The 15,678-nt window shown below is 50.4% G+C and overlaps 1 protein-coding gene across 35 annotated transcripts in view; it reads left to right on the top strand.

Annotated features, from left to right (window-relative positions):
- The window catches only part of LOC129641171 (uncharacterized), a 148,959-nt gene that overhangs the window by 109,603 nt on the left and 23,678 nt on the right, over positions 1–15,678 (top strand). For 3 of the 35 annotated variants that reach the window (XR_008709215.1, XR_008709214.1, XR_008709211.1), the window contains exon 1: positions 14,459–14,799. The exons of 14 other annotated variants lie outside the window; for them this stretch is intronic. Coding sequence is in view for 1 of the 21 variants with exons in the window: in XM_055565955.1 (XP_055421930.1) it covers positions 12,218–12,223; positions 14,306–14,360; positions 14,646–14,799 (215 nt within the window). In the remaining 20 variants the exon portion in view is untranslated. Of the gene's footprint in view, positions 1–10,906; positions 11,920–12,084; positions 12,234–14,237; positions 14,361–14,458; positions 14,800–15,678 lie in introns of those variants that run through there. 18 more of the 35 variants (XR_008709224.1, XR_008709222.1, XR_008709217.1 and 15 more) reach the window with 16 other exon arrangements.

Here is a 15,678-nt window from a genome sequence, read left to right as displayed (position 1 = left end):
TAAGAATTTTTCAGGTATACCGATCATCATTGGAGGAACTGACTTGTCCCAGTAATAACTGGAGTATCCAGCATAACAACAGTTCCTTGACTAAATAATATGCTTATGGGTACTTCTTCCAGCGTTCTTTCTCCTACTTCGGTCATGAACAGGAGAAGCTGATGGCAGTGGTTCTTGAAATGTGTATCGATTCCTAGGCGGCACGGTCAGTAAATACTCTGCCTACCAGTGCAGGATATGGAAGTGATGTGGGTTTGATCCCTGGGTCAGGAAGATAACAATTCATACACTCGTATTATGTGAACAAGTTTTATACTCATGAGTGTTTTTCTTCTGTATACAGAATATATAGGTGAACTATAAAGAAAGCTGAGCGCAGAAGAATGGATGCTTTCGAACTGTGGTGTTGGAGAAAACTCTTGAGAGTCCCTTGGGTTTCAAGGAAATCCAACCAGTCCATCCTAAAGGAAATCCGTTCTGGGTGTTCATCGGAAGGACTGATAGTGAAGCTGAAACTCCAGTTTTTGGAGAGCTGACTCATTTGAAAAGACCCTGATGTTGGGAAAGATTGAAGACAGGAGGAGAAGGGGACGACAGCGGATCAGCGACCCAATGGTCATGAGTTTGGGTAAACTCTGGGGATGGACAGGGAGGTCTGGCGTGCTGCGGTTCAATGGGGGTTGCAAAAAGTCGGACACGATCAAGCGACTGAACTGAACTGAACAGAAAAACAAATGCTGTTCAAGGACACTGAAAGAACCCTGATGTTGAAAAGCAGATCTGTATTGTGAGCAATGCTTAGAAATCCCTGAGTTGACACATAGTATTATGCCTATCATCCTTGTAGTTCCCTCCATGAAATATGTTGCGAAAAGCTCTTCCTTTGTGGTATAGATTCATGAAGAAGCTAAATAGCATGAATCCTTTACGTTGACAACTGTGAATTTAAATCTCCTGTGAATCCTATGTGACAACCACACATACCAACATGGTTTATTAGTATTCTATCAATATTTTTAGTCCTACTGTATTTCAACTAAAAATGTCACTATACAATGGTGCATGAAGTCAAGACATAAAATCAGGGCAAATACAAAATATTCCATCCTTTGAGAAAGGGAGCGAAAATATAATGTGCTTTGTCTATTGCATTTTTATGTATTAGATCCTTAAGTATTTTATTCACCACACCCAACTGAATGGTTCACAAATGTTTCAAAGAGGAAAGGATTACTTCTCTTTAATAATGAGGAGTTCAACTGCTCTCAAAGCAAATACCGGACAGTAATCACCATGCAGGACAAAGTTGATTATCCATATTTAGATTACTCATTCGTTAGCTTGCCAAAGGTTCTAGATCTGTTACCACATTTTTTTATATAATATCCGCATGTGAAAGTGAAAGTGGCTCAGTGGTGCCTGACTCTGTGACCCCATGGGCTATACAGCCCATGGCATTCTCTAGGCCAGAATACTGGAGTGGTAGCTTGTGCCTTCTCCAGGGAATCTTCCGGACCCAGGAATGAAACTGGAGTCTCCTGCATTCAGAAAAATCATGTCCCTTGAATTTCTAGTTTACTGTATAGGACCATGGCAATGTGATTCCATAAAATTGTTTAGTTTCCTTTACGTTTCTCTTGTTTGATATAGATAGCAGCCTTTGGTTCTATCACTAGCATTGCAAGTAAAAAGAAAAAAAATAATTAGAGCTCCAATAGTATTTTTACTGTTAACAATAAGTATAGCATAATGTGCGACCTAGCAACAGCTAGTGAGCCTAGGACTGTCTGGAACATTCTTGGATCCTGCGAGAAAACACCCTGTGTGCACCCCTTGATACCGGGCCTAGAGACCAAAATGTACATGAAAGGAAATAGTGGAGCTGACCAGAGTAATGCGCCCAAACATGTCTGACACAGTGCCGCAGCGTGCTCCTTCATGGGCAATGCCACTATAACCTAGGAATGTCATTACATGGTTCACAGATGACATGCGAGATGCTCAGCCCTGACTCTGAGTTTCGGTCCTCTGAGTAGATCTGGACGTCTCCCATTGTAGAAGCTAACCCGTTCCTTCCAAATACATGCTTGCAAACACACACCAGTTGGCTGCCTCTCCTTCCACAAGGGAGGCTTCATTTACACGCATTCTGTGAACTTCGCTTTCCAGCTGATGGACAAAACACTTATTGTAAGTATTTTCTCAGGGGCTGTTTCCCCGGGGCTGGGGCCGAGGTAAGAGACCCAAACTCATAGGGAAAGGCAAAACCACATCCACATGTCTTTGCTCTGTAGGTGAGCTCTAGTGTACATAAGCCTGTACATAAGCGAACACAGACACTCTGTGTGCGTGTTGCTGCATACCCAAAATAGGGCCACAAGGAGCCTCATGCTCTCCATGCAGCGCAGAAGCTGTGCAGCCACGCAGCAGCTGAAGAATCCAACCAATTGCTCTTTTCTTACCTCTGACAGAGCTCGCATTGCCGTAGCCCTTGGCAGTTTGGAAACACTGGACCCTAACCCCTCTCAAAGTAGGCCTGGGTTCTAGTTCGAATAGAAAGTCAATAGCGGAGCTGAGGACAGGAACGAGGCAGTCATTTATCACACGCTCCCGCAGCCTGCTACTACAGGGACACTAACGCTAGAAGCTAGGAATGTCTTTGCAAGGAGCCCAAAGGACAGGGGAGAACCTCGACCCTGACTCTAGTATTTCAGTCCCCTGAGCAGATCTGAGGTTCTCCCGCTGTAGAAACTAACCCATTCCTTCCAAATACAGGCTTCCTAACACAGGGCCAGTTGGCTGCTTGCTCTTCCACGAAGCAGGCTTCCTTAACTTGCAAACTGCGAATTCCGCTTAACAGCCTGGAGGAAAATCGCTTCTTGGAAGATTTTTTTTCAGAGGCTGTATCCCCGGAGCTGGGGCCAAGCTAGGGGTCCCATACTGACAAGGGAAGGCAAAACCACATCCAATGTCTTTGCTCTGGAGGACAGCTTTGGTGAGCCTAAGTCTTTCAGGAATATTTCTGGCTCCAACAGAGTCAAATTCTGAGTGTGAAGCTGCACAGCCAAAATAGGGGAACAGAGAGCCTGATTCTCTCTGTGTAGCTTTGAAACTGTCATTCAAACAACAGCTTGAGAATCCATACAATGCTCTCCCTTACCGCTAAGAGAATTCTCATTGCTGTCGTCCTTGACAGTTTGTAGAAATCCGCACCCTAACCCTTCTCCGAGTAGTCCTGGGTCCTAGCTCGGAACAACAGGCAATGGCGGAGCTGAGGCCAGTAAGGCACAAGTGAGGTCTCACACACTCTTGCAGCCTGATCGTCCAGGAGCAGTAAGGCCTCTTTTTCCCTGCAGGAGGCTCGCTTGCCTTGCCTCCTGTGAACTGCGTTTCCCAGCCTGGGCGAAAAGCTGTTCCTGGAGATCTTTTCTCAGGGGCTGTTTCCCTGGAGCTGGGTCGGACCTCAGGGGCCCAACTCACAGGGGAAGGCAAAACCACATGGACAGGTCTGTGCTCTGTAGGAGAGCTCTAGTGAACCTCATCTCTCAGGAACATTCTTGGCTTCTACAGAGACACCTCTGTGCATGAAGCTACACACCCAACATAGTGGCAAAGGGAGTCTGATTCTCTCCGTGGGGTGCTGATGCTTTGTGGCAAAGCACCTGCTAAGAATCCATCCGCATAGGCTTCCCTCACCTTGACAGAGGTCTCATTGCTGTAGTCCTTGGCAGTTTGGAAAGAAGCAGACCCTTACCTTTCACCAAGTAGGCCCTTGTCCTAGTTTGAATGGAAAGGCAATAGCTGAGCTGAGGCCAGTAAGGCGCCAGTCAAGTCTGACATATTCCCGATGCCTGCTCCTTCAAGGAAAATAACGCTAGAATCTGGGAATGTCTTTGCAAGGCTGGCAAAGGGCAGTCAGGAACCTCGACCCTGCCTCTGGAATTTCTATCTTCTCAGCACATCTGGCGGTCTCGGTCAGGAGAAACTAACCCATTCCTTGCAAATATAGGCTTCCAAACACAGGCCGGTTGGCTGTCTCTTCTTGCCGAAGGAAGCTTGCTTATCCCACCTCCTGCGAACTCCGCTTCCCAGCCTGGGGGATAAGAGGTTCTTGGAGATCTTTTCCCAGAGGCTGTTTCCACGGAGCAGGGGCCGATCCCGGAGACCCACACGCACAGGGGAAGGGAAAACCGCATGGACAAGTCTTTGCTCTCTAGGAGTGCTCTAGTGAACCTCAGTCTATGGGGAATGTTCTTGGCTCCAACGGGGACATCTCTGTGTGGGAAGCTGCATAGCCAACATAGAGACACAGAGACCTGATTCTCTCTGTGCAGCTTTGACGCTGTCGTTCAAACAACAAATTGAAAATCCATAGAATGCTCTCCCTTACCACTGAGAGAGTTATCATTGCTGTAGCCCTTGGCAGGTTCTGGAAATCGGCACACAAACACTTCTCCAAGTAGGCCTGGGTTCAAGTTCAGATGAACATGCAATGGCGGAGCTGAGGCCAGTAAGGCACCAGTCAGGTGTCACACACTCTGGCAGCCTGCTCCTCCAGGGACAGTAAGGCCTCTATTTCCCTACAGGAGGCTCGCTTGCCTTACTTCCTGTGAACAGCATTTCCCAGCCTGGGCAGAAAGCTGATCCTGGAGATGTTTTCTCAGGGGCTGTTTCCCCGGAGTTGGGGCGGACCTCGGGGACCCAACTCACAGGGGAAGGCAAAACCAAATGGACAGGTCTATGCTCTGTAGGAGATCTCTAGTGAACCTCCTCTCTCAGGAACATTCTTGGCTCCTATCGAGACACCTCTGTGTGTGTAGCTACACACCCAACATAGGGGCAAATGGAGCCAGATTCTTTCCTTGGGGTGCTGATGCTTTGTGGCAAAGCACCTGCTTGAGAATCCATCCACTTAGGCTTCCCTTGCCTTCACAGAGGTCTCATTGCTGTGGCCCTTGGCAGTTTGGAAAGAAGAGGACCCTTACCCTTCATAAAGTGGGCCCTTGTCCTAGTTTGAAAGGAAACGCAAGAGCTGAGCTGAGGCCAATAAGGCGCCAGTCAAGTCTGATATATTCCCGAAGCCTGCTCCTTCATGGAAAATAAGGCTGGAATCTAGGAATGTCTCTGCAAGGCTGGCAAAGGGCAGTCAGGAGCCTGCACCCTGCCTCTGGAATTACCGATTTCTGAGCAGATCTGGAGGTCTCCTTTAGGAGACTCTAACTCATTCCTTCCATATTGAGACTTCCAAAAACAGGCCGGTAGGCTGCCACTTCGTGCCCGAAGGAGGCTTGCTTTTCCTGCCTCCTATGAACCCAGCTTCCCAGGCTCTGGGAAAAGCGGATCTTGAAGATCTTTTCTCAGGGGTTGTTTCCACGGAGCTGGGGCTAAGCCCGGAGACCCAATCGCACAGGGGAAGAAAAACTACATGGACAAGTCTTTGCTCTCTAGGAGAGCTCTAGTGAACCTCAGTCTGTCAGGAACATTCTTGATTCATATGGAGACACCCCTGTGTGCGAAGCTGCGTACCCAACATGGGGGCACAGAGAGCCTGATTCTCTCTGTGTAGCTTTAAAGCTGTCGTTCAAAAAACACCTTGAAAATCCATACAATGCTCTTCCTTACCCGTGACAGAGTTCTCATTCCTGTAGCCCTTGGCAGTTTTTAGAAATCTGCACCCAAACCCTTCTCCTAGTAGTCCTGGGTCCTAGTTCGGAGGAACATGCAATGGCGAAGCTGAGGCCATAAGGCACCAGTCAGGTGTCACACACTCTGGCAGCCTGATCGTCCAGGGACAGTAAGGCCTCTTTTTCCCTGCAGGAGGCTCACTTGACTTGCCTCCTGTGAGCTGCGTTTCCCAACCTGGGGGAAAAGTGGTCCCTGGAGATCTTTTCTCAGGGGCTCCTTCCCCGGAGCTGGGGAGGACCACGAGGACCCAACTCACAGGGGAAGGCAAAACCACATGGACAGGTCTATGCTCTGTAGGAGAGCTCTAGTGAACCTCATCTCTCAGGAACATTCTGGGCTCCTATAGAGACACCTCTGTGTGTAAAGCTACACACCCAACATAGGGGCAAATGGAGCCTGATTCTCTCCCTGAGGTGCTGAGGCTTTGTGGCAAAGCACCTGCTTGAGAATCCGTCCACCTAGGCTTCCCTCGCCTTGACAGAGGTCTCATTGCTGTAGCCCTTGGCAGTTTGGAAAGAAGAAGACCCTTACCCTTCATAAAGTAGGCCTTTGTCCTAGTTTGAATGGAAAGGTAATAGCTGAGCTGAGGCCAATAAGGCGCCTGTCAAGTCTGACATACTCCCGTAGCCTGCACCTTCATGGAAAATAACTCTACAATCTGGGAATGTCTTTGCAAGGCTGGCAAAGGGCAGTCAGGAACCAGCACCCTGCCTCTGGAATTACTGACTTCTGAGCAGATCTGGAGGTCTCCTTTAGGAGAAGCTAACCCATTCCTTCCAAATAGAGGCTTCCAAACACAGGCTAGTTGGCTGCCTCTACTTGCCCGAAGGAGGCTTGCTTGTTCCGCTTCCTGTGAACTCTGCTTCCCGCCTGTGGGAAAAGTGGTTCTTGGAGATCTTTTTTCAGGGGCTATTTCAACTGAGTTGGAGCTGAGCCCGGAGACCCACACGCACAGAGGAAGGCAAAACCACATGGACAAGTCTTTGCTCTGTAGGAGAACTCTAGTTAACCTCAGTATGTGAGGAAAGTCTTGGATTCTAAGGGGATACCTCTGTGTGTGAAGCTGCGTACCCAACAAGGGGGCACACAGAGCCTGATTCTCTCTTTGCAGCTTTGAAGCTGTCGTTCAAACAACAGCTTGAGAATCCATACAATGCTCTCCCTTACCTCTGAGAGAGTTCTCATTGCTGTAGCCCTTGGCAGTTTTTACAAATCCGCACCCAAACCCTTCTCCAAGTAGGCCTGGGTCCTGGTTTGGATGGCCATGCAATGGCGGAGCTGAGGCAAATAAGGCACCAGTCAGGTGTCACACACTCTGGCAGCCTGCTCCTCCAGGGACAGTAAGGCCTCTTTTTCCTTGCAGGAGGCTCGCTTGCCTTGCCTCCTGTGAACTGCGTTTCCCAGCCTGGGCGAAAAGCGGTTCCTGGAGATCTTTTCTCGGGGGCTCTATCCCCAGAGCTGGGGTGGACCTCGGGGACCCATCTCACAGGGGAAGGCAAAACCACATGGACAGGTCTATGCTCTGTAGGAGACGTTAGTGAGTCCCATCTCTTAGGAACATTCCTGGCTCGTACAGAGACACCTCTGTGTGTAAAGCTACACACCGAACATAGGGGCACAGGGAGCCTGATTCTCTCCGTGGGGTGCTGATGCTTTGTGGCAAAGCACCTGTTTGAGAAGCCATCCGCTTACGCTTCCCTCGCCTTGACAGAGGTCTCATTGCTGTGTCTCTTGGCAGTTTGGAAAGCAGCAGACCCTTACCCTTTACCAAGTAAGCCCTGATCCTAGTTTGAAAGGAAAGGCAATAGCTGAGCTGAGGCCAGTAAGGCACCCGTCAACTCTGACATATTCCCGATGCCTGCTCCTTCATGGAAAATAACGCTAGAATCTAGGAATGTCTTTGCAAGGCTGGCAAAGGGCAGTCAGGAACCTCGACCCTGCCTCTGGAATTTCTATCTTCTCAGCACATCTGGAGGTCTCGTTCTGGAGAAGCTAACCCATTCCTTGCAAATATAGGCTTCCAAACACAGGCCGGTTGGCTGCCTCTTCTTGCCCGAAGGAGGCTTGCTTTTCCTGCCTCCTATGATCCCTGGTTCCCAGCATGGGGGAAAAGCAGATCTTGGAGATCTTTGCTCAGGGGTTGTTTCCACGGAGCTGGGGTTGTGCCCGGAGACCCACATGTACAGGGGAAGGCAAAACCACATGAACAAGTCTTTGCTCTCTAAGAGAGCTCTAGTGAACCTCAGTCTTTGACGAACGTTCTTGGCTCCTATGGGCACACCTCTGTGTGTGAAACTGCGTACCCAACATGGCGGCAGAGAGCCTGATTCTCTCTGTGAAGGTTTAATGCTGTCGTTCAGAAAACAGCTTGAGAATCCATACAATTCTCGCTCTTACCTCTGAGAGAGTTCTCATTGCAGTAGCCCTTGGCAGTTTGTAGAAATCTGCACCTAAACCCTTCTCCAAGTAGGCCTGAGTCCCAGTTCGGAGGAACAAGCAATGGCGGAGCTGAGACCAGTATGGCACCAGTCAGTTTTCACACACTCTGGCAGCCTGCTCCTCCAGGGACAGTAAGGCTTCTTTTTCTCTGCAGGAGGCTCACTTGCCTTACTTCCTGTGAACAGCTTTTCCCAGCCTGGGCGAAAAGCTGTTCCTGGAGATCTTTCCTGAGGGGCTGTTTTCCCGGAGCTGGGGCGGACCTCGGGGACCCAACTCACAGGGGAAGGCGAAACCACATGGATAGGTGAGCACTCTGTAGGAGAGCTCTTGTGAACCTCATCTCTCAGGAACATTCTTGGCTCCTGTAGAGACACCACTGTGTGTGAAGCTACACACCCCCACATAGGGGCAAATGGAGCCTGATTCTCTCCGTGGGGTGCTGATGCTTGGTGGCAAAGAACCTTCTTGAGAATCCATCCGCTTACACTTCCCTCGCATTTACGGAGGTCTCATTGCTGTAGCCCTCGGCAGTTTGGAAAGAAGAAGACCCTTACCCTTCATAAAATAGGGCCTTGTCCTAGTTTGAATGGAAAGGCAATAGCTGAGCTGAGGCCAATAAGGCGCCAGTCAAGTCTGACATATTCCTGAAGCCTGCTTCTTCAGGAAGATAACGGTAGAATCTAGGAATGTCTTTGCAAGTCTGGCAAAGGGCAGTCAGGACCCTGCACACTGCCTCTGGAATTACCGACTTCTGAGCAGATCTGGAGGTCTCCTTTGGGAGAAGCTAACCCATTCTTCCAAATAGGGGCTTCCAAACGCAGGCCGCTTGGCTGCCTCTTGCTGTCTGAAGGAGACCTGCTTTTCCCGCCTCCTATGAACCCCACATCCCAGCCTCTGGGAAAAGCGGATCTTGAAGATCTTTTCTCAGGGTTTGTTTCCACGGAGCTGGGGCCGAGCCTGGAGCCCCAAACGCACAGGGGAAGAAAAACCACATGGACAAGTCTTTGCTCTCTAGGAGAGCTCTAGTGAACCTCACTCTGTCAGGAACGTTCTTGTTTCCTATGGAGACACCCCTGTCTGTGAAGCTGTGTACCGAACATGGAGACACAGAGTCTGATTCTATCTGTGCAGCTTTGAAGCTGTCGTTCAAACAACAGCTTGAAAATCCATACAATGCCCTTCCTTACCCGTGACACAGTTCTCATTGCTATACCCCTTGGCAGTATTTAGAAATCCATACACAAACCCTTCTCCTAGTAGGCCTGGGTCCTAGTTCGGAGGAACATGCAATGGCGGAGCTGAGGTCAGTAAGGCACCAGTCAGGTCTCACACACTCTTGCAGCCTGATCGTCCAGGGACAGTAAGGCCTGTTGTGCCCTGCAGGAGGCTCTCTTGCATTACCTCCTGTGAACTGCGTTTGCCAGCCTGGGGGAATAGCGGTCCCAGGAGATCTTTTCTCAGGGGCTCCTTTCCCTGAGCTGGGGCGGACCTCGGGGACCCAACTCACAGGGCAAGGCAAAACCATATGGACAGGTCTATGCTCTGTAGCAAACCTCTAGTGAACCTCATCTCTCAGGAACATTCTTGGCTCCTATAGAGACACCTCTGTGTGTGAAGCTGCGTAACTAACATAGGGGCACAGAGAGCCTGATTCTCTCTCTTCATTTTGACGCTGTCATTCAGAAAACAGCTTGAGAATCCACATAATGCTCTCCCTTACCGCTGAGAGAATTCTCACTGCTATAGCCCTTGGCACTTTGTAGAAATCCGCACCCAAATGCTTCTCCAAGTAGGCCTGGGTCCTAGCTCGGATGAACAGGCAATGGCGGAGCTGAGGCCAGTAAGGCAGCAGTCAGGTTTCACACACTCTGGCAGCCTGCTCCTCCAGGGACTGTAAGGCCTCTTTTTCTCTGCAGGAGATTCGCTTGCCTTACTTCCTGTGAACAGCGTTTCCCAGCCTCAGCGAAGCGGTTCCTGGAGATCTTTTCTCAGGCACAGTTTCCCCGGATGTGTGGCGGACCTCGGGGACCCAACTCACAGGGGAAGGCAAAACCACATGGACAGGTCTATGCTCTGTAGGAGAGGTTTAGTGAACCTAATCTCTCAGGAACATTCTTGGCTCCTATAGAGACAACTCTGTGTGTGAAGCTACACTCCCAACATTGGGGCACAGGGAGCTTGATTCTCTCCGTGGGGTGCTGATGCTTTGTAGTAAAGCACCTGCTTGAGAATCCATCCTCTTAGGCTTCCCTCGCCTTGATAGAGGTCTCATTGCTGTAGCCCTTTGCAGTTGGCAAAGAAGAAGACCCTTACCCTTCATAAAGTAGGCCCTTGTCCTAGTTTGAATGGAAAGGAAATAGCTGAGCTGAGGCCAATAAGGAGCCAGTCCCGTCTGACACATTCCCGAAGCCTGCTCCTTCATGGAAAATAACTCTAGAACCTAGGAATGTCTTTGCAAGGCTAGCAAAGGGCAATCAGGAACCAGCACCCTGCCTCTGGAATTACCGACTTCTGAGCAGATCTGGAGGTCTCCTTTAGGAGAAGCTAACCCATTCCTTCCAAATAGAGGCTTCAAATCACAGGCAGGTTGGCTGCCTTTCATTCCCGATGGAGGCGTGCTTTTCTCTCCTCCTACGAACCCCAGTTCCCAGACACTGGGAAAAGCAGATCTTGAAGATATTTTCTCAGGGGTTGTTTCCACGGAGCTGGGGGCGAGCCCGGAGACCCAAACGCACAGGAGAAGGCAAGACCACATGGACAAGTCTTTGCTCTTTAGTATAGCTCTAGTGAACCTCACTCTGTCAGGAACTTTCTTGATTCCTACGGAGACACACCTGTGTGTGAAGCTGCATGCCCAACATAGGGGCACAGAGAGCCTGATTCCCCCTGTGCAGCGCTGAGTCTGGGCAGCTAAGCAACAGCTGGGAATGCAGCCTGGGGCGCTTCCCTTCCCTCTGACAGAGCTCTCCTTCGGGACCTAAGCCCTCTGCAAGGAGGCATGGATCATAGGTGCAAAGGGAAGGGAAGAGCGGAGCTGAGGCCAGTAAGGCGCCCGCCAGTCACGTCTCCCCCACTTCCGCAGTCTGTTCCTTCCCCTGCGCGAAAGCTAGAAGCTGGGAAGGGCTTGGCGAGGCTCGCTCAGGCAGAGCAGCATCTCGACAGGGGCTCTGTCCTATCGCGCCTGGGCACAGATCTGCAGCTCCGCCGGTGTGAAGCTCATTCGGTCCTTTCCAATACAGGCTTGCAAGAACCCTCCAACGGTCTAACTCATCTCTCCCGCGTGCTGGGACTGGGCATCCAGGCCTGGGCACAAAGCACTGCCTGGAGCTCTTTGCTAAGGGGCTGGTTCCCCTACGCTGGGGCTGTGCTAGGGAGCCCAAACGCACAAGTCAAGGCCCCAAAACACATCCACACGTCTCTGCTCTGCAACAGAGCTCCAGGGAAGCCCAGTCTGGCAGGCGCTTTCTGGGCACAAACGGAGGAACACTCTGGCTGTGGAGCTCCCTCCCCAAGACTGGGGCACTAGGACCCTGATTCCCTCCGTTTAGCGCTGAGTCTGGGTTGCCTAGCAACAGCTTGGGAACGCAGCCTGGGGCACTTCCCTTCCCTCCGACAGAGCTCTCCTTGCGGTAGGCCTTGGTAGTTTGCATACAATAGGGCAATAAGCCCTCTGCAAGTTGGCCTGGCTCCTAGGTCCAAAGGGCAGGCCAGAGCGCAGCTGAGGCTGTCAGGCTCCAGACACATCTCCCACACTCCTACATCCTGCTCCTATCCGGGCGTGAACGCTAGAAATTGGTAAGGTACCGGGAGCGTGGCAGGGGCGGGGCGAAACAGGGCGGCGCGGGGCGGGTTTCCGGTCGGGAGGGGGTGGGAAGCGGTCCCAGTTGTGCTCTCCGGGGTCCCCACTGCGGCTGGAAATGTACCGGGAGCGAGGCAGGGGCGGGGCGAAACCGGGCGGCGCGGGGCCGTTTTCCGGTCGGGAGGGGGTGGGAAGCAGTCCCAGTAGTGCTCTCGGAAGTGGCCACTGCGGCTGGAAACGCGCCGGGACCGCACCGGGGCGGGGTAAACTCCGGCTGCGCGGGTGGAGATTACGATGGCTGTAGGTGGGGGTCGGTCCCAGTTGTGCTCCCGGAGGTCGCCACTGCGGCTGGGAACGCGCCGGGAGCGCGGCAGGGGCGGGGCGAACCCTGGCGCGAGGGGAGGGGGTCCGGTTGTGGCGGGGTTGGCTCTTGGCGGGGATGGGGAGGGCTTCCCAGTTGTGCTCTCAGGGGTCTCCACTGAGGCTGGGAACACCCATTTCGTCCGCTCCTGGGTCCCCAAGGATCGCCATCCCGTGGGTGCAGCGGAGGGCTGCGGACCACTGGTAAGGGCACTGGGACTGCGTGGAGCAGGGAACCACGTATTCCGCCGTCTGTTGGTACATTCTCGGAGCTCCCCCACCTGGCGGTCGCAGAAAGGCCTCGCCTTTGGGGTCAAGGCCTTTACCGCTCCACCCCTTTGCTGAAAAATCTCCGAGTCTGCGCGGGTTTCCCAAGCAGCCTAGTGTCCGCTAGAAGTCCAAGGGACAGAACCCTGAACTCTGGCCGGCTGGCCCAGCCCTGCTTCTGGCACTTTGTAGGCCAGCGGGCCCTTGAGCACCTACTGGGATGGGAAAGGGAAGGGTCCACGGATTGCACCCTAGAAACTTAGTAGGGTGCATGGATTTCCAACCCTGGTGGCCGCCCAGGCAGCAAAGAAGGGGGGAGGGTACCTTGCTGCACTTTCATGTCAGAATCTGTGGCTGTCCTGCTGCGTGGGCCTTTTCATGGGGACCCTGTGGAAGAAAAGTTTGGTGTTTTGGAACTGAATAATTAGAACGTGTAAAAAGTTTAAATTATGTGGTGGTGTAATTAAAACAAAACCAAGCTACAAGTGTTTTTCCAATGGAGTTCCTAATATTGAAGGCCTTTTTCCTTCCACTGTGGCATTTATCAAGAAGTGTGCGGGATATTTTTTTTTTTTTTAAGGAAAGTGTTTGAAGTGAGGGAAACAGGAAACCCAGAGGTGCCCCTGTAGTTTGGGGAAGGCCTAAGGAGGTCACTTGGAAATGCTGCTTGCTGTGGGGTGGGGCAGATTGGCTGTGCAGGCTTGTCCTTTGCATGCATGTTCTTGTGTGTGGAAACCCAGCTCGAGCCATCTCCTGATGTGTAAGCATTTCGCAGACAAACCTTGAGCTAAGCAATGCTTTTTTTTCCTGAGGAAATGTTTGTCTTAAGTGATATAAATATCCTATGTATTTCCGCTAGACTCTGGCTTCAGGTCGGTTCCCCCAAAAGGCTCAGAAGCAACTTGAAAAAAACAGTATGTTTTCCTCCTAGCTTGTTCTCCTTATCTATATTAAGGAAATGATATATTTGCCTTGAATACTGCCTTTCTTCAAGATTCAGGTCTATCAAATTTTGGCCCGGGATGACTCACCTGCTGCCAATGTTATCTCAAGGCATATCGTGGGGGAGGGGCCTGCTGCAATTACCTGAGACAGTGCCTTTCTTTCCTTAGCTGACTGCTAGTGCCTGTAGAATACCTGGCTAGAACCCAGCAGGGTGTACATCCAGCCTCAAGACTAAGTCAGCAGCTTTCTCTATCTCTTTTATACTTTAATAACAATTGATGACACAAAAGCTCTGAGCGATCAAACCATATCGAATATTTATTTCAGATTGAAGATGCATTCCATGTGATTGCCATCTTAAGTCTTTCCATCATTATGGAATATCTGTCCATGTATTCAGGATAGTTTTCAGCCAGGGTGTATAATTTCCAGTGTGCCAGTCTTGTCATCATCGTTAATACATGGCAAAGTGTTGTATTCATGTGGACATTATTGAAAGGGAATTTTTTAAAATTCCTTTTCAGATTATTATCTGCTAATGTATACAGAGAAAACTGTGTAATCATTCGCTTTTATCAGTTTGGACAGCTTGATAGTTTCTTTCATTTCTTTCCTTTCTCATATTTAAGATTTTCCAGGCACATACATGTACTACCTAAACTCAGTCATGTGCTCAAAGACTTCTGTCCTTATTTTTTGCAACATTGAATTCGTTTGGACTATGCTGGGTCTCTGCTGCAAGATGGAAGTCGCTAGGACCTCTGGACTGCAGTCTGCCATCTCTTACTGACCTCTTGTTGACCTCTGCAGAATCCTGCTTGGAGGGAGCTTGTTAGTTCCTTGTTGCTTACCAGGACCTCCTGTGGTAAGTGTTTTCTCTTCTCTGTTGCCTGGTAAGGGTGGATGGTCATTGGCATCCCAAAGCTAGCTAGAAGTCAATTATTTAGGCAGGCTTGTGCATAGATATGGGAGAAGGCAATGGCACCCCACTCCAGTACTCTTGCGTGGAAAATCCCACGGACAGAGGAGCCTGGTAGGCTGCAGTCCATGGGGTCGCCAAGAGTCGGACACCACTGAGCGACTTCACGTTCATTTTCACTTTCATGCATGGGAGGAGGAAATGGCAACCCACTCCAGTGTTCTTGCCTAGAGAAACCCAGGGACTGCGGGACCTGGTGGGCTGCCGTCTACGAGGTCGCACAGAGTCGGACACGACTGAAACGAATTAGCAGCGGCTGCGGCGGCGGCAGCAGCAGCAGTAGCAGAAGCAGTGCATCGATATCAAAAGGGTTGCGAACAGTCAGGTAGGATCACATATGTCACCGTGAAACACTACTTCTCCACTTAGCCAAAGCTAACCAAAGATTTCTGTTCTAGGTCAACCTAGAAGACATCACTTAAGAGGTAAAGAAACTGAAACTCCATTAGCAAAGGCAGTTCCACATCTCAAGAAAACTTCTGCTAGGCACAGAACCCTTTTCTGGGGGTCCACTTTCGCTACAACCTCCTTATCCCATTCTGTACCCATTCCTTTGCTTCTCCCATCCTGAAACTTCCACCTGTAAGACAGAACTACTTCGTTTTCCTTCCTCAAGTGTCAATGCATTCCACATACCTTCTTATAAAAACAAGTCATACATTTCACTTCAGCAACCAAGAACTGACTTTTATATTGGCGTTCGATATAGCGCACTCCCTTCCCCCACCCCCAAGAATAGAACAAAACAAAACAAAACAATTGCTTTCTTACATTTAACATGTCAGGATGGTGCCAGACAAGATTCATGGAGAGTCAAAAATCTCTTTTGTTTCTGTGTAAAAGGGAGGTCCTTTCAGAACTTTCATTACTTTGGAAATGACCTAGCTATGAAATACACTGTCGTCACTTAGTTTAGCCCAAGGATAGAAACTCGGGGAACCAAAACACCTGGAGAAACGTTTTTCAGTTCAGTTCAGTTCAGTTGCTCAGACGTGTCTGACTCTTTGGGACCCGGTGGCCTGCAGGATGCCAGGCTTCCGAGTCCCTCAGCAACTCCAGGGGCTTGCTCAAACTCATGTCCATCGAGTCAGTGAAGCCATCCAAACATCTAATCCTATGTCGTCCCCTTCTCCTCTGCCTTCAATCAAGACTATGAGAGGCAGATATTTTGGAGTATAATTATTGTTAAGGGTTTGTCTAAAAG

Source organism: Bubalus kerabau, unplaced genomic scaffold (genome assembly GCF_029407905.1).
Source record: "Bubalus kerabau isolate K-KA32 ecotype Philippines breed swamp buffalo unplaced genomic scaffold, PCC_UOA_SB_1v2 scaffold_92, whole genome shotgun sequence".
In the NCBI taxonomy this organism is placed as follows: domain Eukaryota; kingdom Metazoa; phylum Chordata; class Mammalia; order Artiodactyla; family Bovidae; genus Bubalus; species Bubalus kerabau.
The sequence above is the reverse complement of the archived record's forward strand: the minus strand, read 5'-3'. Positions and strand labels throughout refer to the sequence as shown.